Raw genomic sequence first — 6,769 nt, forward strand, 5'->3', positions numbered from 1 at the left:
ATCAACCTGTAATCCCACGCTTTGGGAGGCCGAGGTGAGTGGATTGCCTGAGCCCGCGGGTTCGAGACCCACCTGGGCAGCTCGGCGAGACCTCATCTCTACAATAAATTAAAAAATCAGCTGGGTGTGGTAGCACACACCCGTAGTTCCAGCTACTTGGAAGGCTGAGGCTGAAGGATCGCCGGAGCCCAGAGGTGGCCAGAAGCATGCCACTGCACTCCAGTCTGGGCGACAGAGTGAGACTCTAACTCGAAAAAAAAAACCCAGCTGTATGATGGTGCCCAGTGGGGTTGGCCTGATGCTGCAGACAGGGCTGTCTGGGTGATGATGGTGCCCATTGAGTTGCAGTGATAGTGTCCACCATGATGACATGAACAGTGACACCCATTGGGTTGGCATGATATTGTCTGCCATGACGGCACAGGCAACAATGGCCATTGGGTTGGTGTGATATTGTCTACCATGTTGGCATGTGCAGTGGCGCTCATGTGTTAGTGTGATGGTGTCTGCCCTGTTGGAATGAGAAAGGGTGCCTGTTGGGTTGGTGTGATACTGTACACTATGTTGGCATGAGGAGCGGTGCCTGTTGGGTTGGCATGATGGTGTCTGCCATGTTGGAATAAACGATGGCACCCATTGGGTTGGTGTGATGGTGTCCACCATGTTGTCTTGAGGAAGATGGTGCCCATTGGGGCGTACATTATGGGGCCCACCATGTTGGATGACAGTGCCTGTCATGATCCCCTGGTCAGTGAGATGGAAGATGATGGAGCCTACCAGGGTTGGTGTGAACTTAGCCCAGCTATGCCCGCCCGTGTTGACATGGACCTCTTGTTTCCTATAGCCCCAAGGGCAGCAGCGTGGCTAAGTCCACACCACAGGAGGTGGCCATCCAGCTCCGAGGCTGTGCCCAGCGTCTCCAGGAGCGCCGTGCTCTGGTGAAGATTCCCCCAGAGCCCGGCCCCATCTTGGCACCTGTGCCCACTGTGCCCCGGGTAGAAGCAATGGTGCAGGCCATTCTGGAGACCCAGCCTGGCCCAGCCCTGCCCCAGCTGGAGAAGAGGCAGATTCAGCAGGACCTGGTGGCCACGCGGGTACAAATGGGCTGCGGCCACTATACCAGTCACTCCTGGTGGGACAAAACCCTTTGCTGAGGCTGAGAGGGATATGACTGGGGGAACCAAGAGGCAAAGGGGAGTTCTCCTGGACTGGGGGCAGTCTTCCTGGAGGAAGGAGAATCGAAGCCAGGATTTTGAGGGGTGAATAGGAGTTGGTCCTCTTGGATTCAGTTTCTCATTAGATTCCGAATGTGGCTTTCCAAAATGCCCTTCCTGTGGGAAGAGATGGGGCAAGGAACATAATCTGAGGTTTGCAGCCTGGCAAGAAAGACGTGAGGTTCTAGGATTTGAGAAGCTTCGGACGCCTCCACTGAGATCCTTGCCCTCTTAGAACTGCCATTTCTGCAGCTGTAGCTTTTCTGAGAGGAAGGCCCGTCCACCTCTCATGACGTTGGTGAAGATGAGCATTTTGCCTGACTGGACTCAGTTTCCCCAGCAGCTGACGCCGGGGCACACATTCTCTGCCCTCTCAGGAGACTCTGGTGGACCTGACGCTGCAGCTACAGCTGGTGCGGTGGGAGAAGCGAGGCCTTGAGCTGCGGGAGGCTGCCCTCCGAGCCCAGGGCCCGGCTTACCTGCTCCTGCTGGAGCAGCTGCGGTGGGAGCAGGCGCAGCTCGGGATGGCAGCTGCGGACGGCAGCGGCGGGGGCAGCAGTGGCGGCGCAACCAGCGGGGACGAGGAGGAGTGGTCCCAGGTAAGCAGCCCTTTGGGACCCCGCAGGGATGGCAGCATATGACTGCCTGTGTGTCCCCGGCCAGTCACAGCTCCCTGAGCCTCAGTTTCTGCTTCTGCACAAAGAAGCAAGTCATATACAGAGGGTGCCAAAAAAGTATATGCATTTTGGCTGGGCGCAATGGCTCACGCCTGTCATCCCAGCACTTTGGGAGGCAGAGGCAAGAGGGCTGCCTGAGCCCAGGGGTTCAAAACCAGCCTGGGCAACTTGGCGAGACCTTGTCTCTATAAGTCAAAAAATTAGCTGGGTGTGGTGGCAGGTGCCTGTAGTTCCAAGTACTTGGAAGACTGAGAAGGAAGGATCACCTGAGCCCAGATGGTCGAGGCAGCTGTGGCTGTGAGCGTGCCACTGCACTCCAGCCTGGGCAACAGAGTGAATCTCTGAGTCAAAAAAAAAAAAAAAAAAAAAAGGAGCTGGGCTCGGTGGCTCAGCCTGTCATCCCAGCACTTTGGGAGGCTGAGGTGAGTGGATTGTCTGAGCCCATGTGTTTGAGACCAGCCTAGGCAACTTGGAGAGACCTTGTGTCTACAATAAATAAAAAATTAGCCAGGCTCGGTGGCTCAGCCTGTCATCCCGTGCCTTTGGGAGGCTGAGGTGAGTGGATTGCCTGAGCCCGCGGGTTTGAGACCCGCCTGGGCAGCGAAACCTCATCTCTACCATAAATCAAAAAATCAGCCGGGCGCGGTAGCGCGCGCCTGTAGTTCCGGCTACTCGGAAGGCTGAGGCGGAAGGATCGCCGGAGCCCAGCAGGTCGAGGCTGCGGTGGCCGGGAGCGGCCACTGCACTCCAGTCTGGGCAACAGAGTGACTCCAACTCAAAAAAAAAAAAAATTAGCCAGGCATGGTAGCGTGCACCTGTCATTTCAGCTACTCGGAAGGCTGAGGTGGAAGGATTGCTGGAGTCCAGCAGGTTGACACTGGGGTGGCCATGAGTGTGATACTGCACTCCAGCCTGGGTGACAGAGTGATACTCCAACTCAAAAAAAAAGTACACACATTTTAAGAAAAAAAAAAAACTGGGCCGGGCTCAGTGGCTCAGCCTGTAATCCCAGCACTTTGGGAGGCCAAGGTGAGTGGATTGCCTGAGCCCGCTGGTTTGAGACCTGCCTGGGCAACTTGACGAGACCTCATCTCTACAACAAATCAAAAATTAGCCAGGCGTGGTAGCGCGCACCTGTAGTTCCAGCTACTTGGAAGGCTGAGGCAGAAGGATCACCGGAGCCCAGCAGGTCGAGGCTGCGGTGGCCGGGAGCGGCCATTGTACTCCAGTCTGGGTGACAGAGTGAGACTCTAACTCAAGAAAAAAAAAGAAAAAGAAAAATAACTGTATTAAAGTTGTAATAATCAATATACACCAACAATAAAAGATTAATACAAGCCATGTTTGACTTTTGCAATGACAATAGGTGCTCAAAATGGTTCCCATCAGCATCCAGATGCTTCTGATGATAGCAAACTAAAAGTAACACACAGATAACATCTCTGAAAATGTGTATACATGTTTTTGGCACCCGTGGTAGTTAAGCTTCATGTCAAAATTCACACATGCACATTGGGGTTTCTTTTTTGTGTGTGTGGAGATGGAGTCTTACTATGCTGCCCAGGCTTAAGTGATCCTCTCCCTTGGCCTCCCAGAGTACTGGGATCATGGGCATGAGCCACTATGCCCAGACATTTTTCTTTTCCTTTTCTTTTTCTTTTTTTTGAGTCAGAGCCTCACTCTGTCACCCAGTCTGTAGTGCAGGGACACACTCACAGCCACTGCAGCCTCGACCTGCTGGGCTCAGGTGATCTTTCTGCCTCAGCCTTCCAAGTAGCTGAAACCACAGGTGAGTGCCACCACACCCAGCTAATTTTTTTTGACAGATTGTAGAGATGAGGTTGCCCAGGCTGGTCTCAAATCTCTGAGGCAATCTTTTCACCTCCATCTTTCAACGTATAATCCCAAAGTGCTGGGATTGCAGATGTGAACCACTGCCCCTGGCCCCAGACTTTTAACTTAATACTTATTGATTTGTTTCTTAGGGGCTTCTTTCTTTGAGGCTGTTAAGCCCATTAAGCCCCAAGGGGTTCAGCGTCTTCCACGGAAACCCATGATTTCGCTCCTCACCCAGGCCTGTCTATACTTCCCCCTTCCACCCCAACAGCCCCGGCCTCACCTCCTAGACTCTGGCACCAGGTTCCTGCTTGAGGCCTTCCCTTCCCCCCTTCCTGTCTGGGCATGTCTGTTCTCTGCTCAAAGCCTTCAGTGGCTTCCAGAACCCTCAAAGTCCAGCTGTCTGAATGCAGCTCTTTGAATCGTCTCTGCCATCTTTGAGCCTTTGCAGGTGCTGTGCCCCTGCCAGGAACACTGGCCACTTCCCTCTGTCTGGAATAAAGTCCTCGACCTACTGCAGGTCTGAGTTTGGACATCACCTCCTTGAGGAAGTCCTCCCGGACTACCTTCAGATGAAGTCCTTTGTTATTTATGTCCCTAATCGGTTTTTTTTGTTTGTTTGTTTGTTTTGAGTTGGAGTTTCATTGTGTCGCCCAGGCTGGAGTGCAGTGGCACACTCACGGCCACCGCAGGCTCGACCTGCTGGACTCAGGTGATCCTTCCGCCTCAGCCTTCCAAGTGGCTGGAACTACAGGCAGCACCACCACACCCGGCTAATTTTTTGGATTTATTGTAGAGACAAGGTCTTGCCAAGTGGCCCAGGGTGGTCTTGAAACCCTGGGTTCAGGCAATCCTCTTGCCTCTGCCTCCCAAAGTGCTGGGATGACAGGCGTGAGCCACACTGCACTGGCTGTGATTTTATTCTTATTGGGGGATCTCACAAGACGGGGGGCTCTGAGAGGGCAGCAGCTGTCACCATTTGGGCAGCTTCAGTGTCAAGCTGGGGTTGGGTGCGGTGGCTCACCCCTGTAATACCAACAAGTAGGGAGGCTGGGGATGGCTTGAGCCCAGGAGTTCAAAACCAGCCTGGGCTGGTCTCTACAGAAAAATCAAAGAATTAGCCAGGCATGGTGGCACACTTACTGTGGTCCCAGCTACTCAGGAGGCTGAGGAGGGAGGATCACCTGAACCCAGGAAGTTGAGGCTGCGGTGAGCCATGATTGTGCCACTGCACTCCAGTTTGGGTGGCAGAGTGAGACCTGGACTCAAAAATAAAATAATAGGCCGGGCATGGTGGCTAAAGCCTGCAATCCCAGCATTTTGGGAGGCCGAGGCGAGAGGATTGCCTGAACCTATGGGTTCAAGACCAGCATGGGCAACTTGGCGAGACCTCGTCTCTACAATAAATAATTTTTAAAAATATAATTAGCCGGGCACGGTAGCGCGCGCCTGTAGTTCCAACTACTTGGAAGGCTGAGGCGGAAGGATCGCCAGAGCCCAGCAGGTTGAGGCTGCGGTGGCTGGGAGCGGCCGCTGCCCTCCAGTCTGGGCGACAGAGTGAGACTCAAACTCAAAAAAAAAAACAAAAAACCGGGCTTGGTGGCTCAGGCTGTAATCCCGCACTTTGGGAGGCTGAGGTGAGTGGGTTGCCTGAGCCCACGGTTTCGAGACCTGCCTGGGCAACTTGGCGAGACCTCGTGTCTACAATAAATCAAAAAAAATTAGCCGGGCGTGGTAGCGCGTGACTGCAGTTCCAGCTACTTGGAAGGCTGAGGGGAAGGATCGCCGGAGCCTAGCGGGTCGAGGCCGCGGTGGCCATGAGCATGCCCCTACACTCCAGCCTGGGCGACAGAATTAGACTCCAACTAAAACAAAGCAAAAAATAAAGTAACAAAAATCCAGCTTGGGCCAGGCACACCAGACCTAGACTAATGCCATTTCCTTCTCTTCCGCTCCCTAGGGCCCTCCTGTGGTCCCTGGTGGCACTGGTGGAGACCCAGTGGGCAGAGGGTGGGACCCTGAGAAGCTGGCCCAGGAGCTGGCAGCGTCGCTGGCCAGGTGTGTGCTGGGGCCAAGCTGGGGGCCGGGGCGTCATGTGGGCAGTACCCAGGGGTGCGCCTGTGTACCGGTGTGTTCACCTGAGGAACCGTGGGTGGAGGGGGACAGGCTCGTCTTGGCCTCAAGCCCTGTCCCCATCCCATCAGGGCCCGGGACCTGCGGGAACAGCTGCAGGAGCGGCGGGAGGAGCTGGCACAGGCGGTTCAGAAAGGACGCGCTCGCCGGGCCCAGAGTGCGGAGCTGAGCAGCGACCTGTGCAAAGCTCACAGGTGGGCCTGCCCTGCATCTCGCCACGCCCACTCTGGGTCTCAGTTTCCTCCGTCAGCTCGGCGGGCACGTCCCATCCACCCCACCCTGCCCCGATGCCTGATGTGGGCCAGCCCTGCGGGGGGACGCCAGGACCCCAGAAAGGCCCGCTCTGCAAGCACCCCTGCGGCCGGCGCGTGCGGCTGTGTCCTGACCCCACCACCCTCCCACAGCGCCCTGGTCCTGGCCTTCAGAGCGGCCCACCAGAAGCAGGAGGAACAGCTCCGGAGGCTGGAGGAGCAGGCGGGGAGGATGCAGACCTGGCAGGCCGAGGAGCTGGTGGGGCTGGAGGCCGCCGCGAGGGCCCAGGGAAAGGCCAGGCCTCCCCGCCTCGGGGAGACATTCCTGTAGCCCCATGCCCAGAGAGTCTGGATGTGACAGTCCAGGCAGGGCATGCCATAAACTGTCCCAGAGGGACGTCGTGTCATGCGGTGTGACTGTGATGTGGGAGCTTTAGGGGCGGTGGGGGCTGGGTGCACTGGGTGTCCGGGGCCTGCTGAGAGTGGCTGGGCGTTTGAGACAGACTCAGTGGCTTTGAGGGGTGTGGACGTGACACGGCAGGAGGGTCAGGCCGGAAGCCACTAGAGCTGTTGGGGCTGGTCCTCGGGACGGGTGACTCGAGGACTGTGAGGTCACACAGGCACACTGATGTTCCAGCTCTCCTCTGTCCAGAGGCCC

General features: G+C 56.1%; 1 protein-coding gene across 1 annotated transcript in view; it reads left to right on the plus strand.

The window, feature by feature from the left end:
- USHBP1 (USH1 protein network component harmonin binding protein 1) overlaps positions 1–6,442 on the plus strand; it is a 12,125-nt gene extending 5,683 nt beyond the window's left edge. Inside the window, exons 8-12 of the mRNA XM_008052197.1 lie at positions 845–1,094; positions 1,592–1,813; positions 5,688–5,785; positions 5,932–6,054; positions 6,265–6,442. Of these exons, the coding sequence (XP_008050388.1) occupies positions 845–1,094; positions 1,592–1,813; positions 5,688–5,785; positions 5,932–6,054; positions 6,265–6,442 (871 nt within the window). The remainder of the gene's footprint in view (positions 1–844; positions 1,095–1,591; positions 1,814–5,687; positions 5,786–5,931; positions 6,055–6,264) is intronic.
- The last annotated feature ends 327 nt before the right edge of the window (positions 6,443–6,769 follow it).

Source organism: Carlito syrichta, unplaced genomic scaffold, assembly GCF_000164805.1.
Source record: "Carlito syrichta isolate Samal-C Ts95f unplaced genomic scaffold, Tarsius_syrichta-2.0.1 Scaffold261404, whole genome shotgun sequence".
NCBI lineage: Eukaryota > Metazoa > Chordata > Mammalia > Primates > Tarsiidae > Carlito > Carlito syrichta.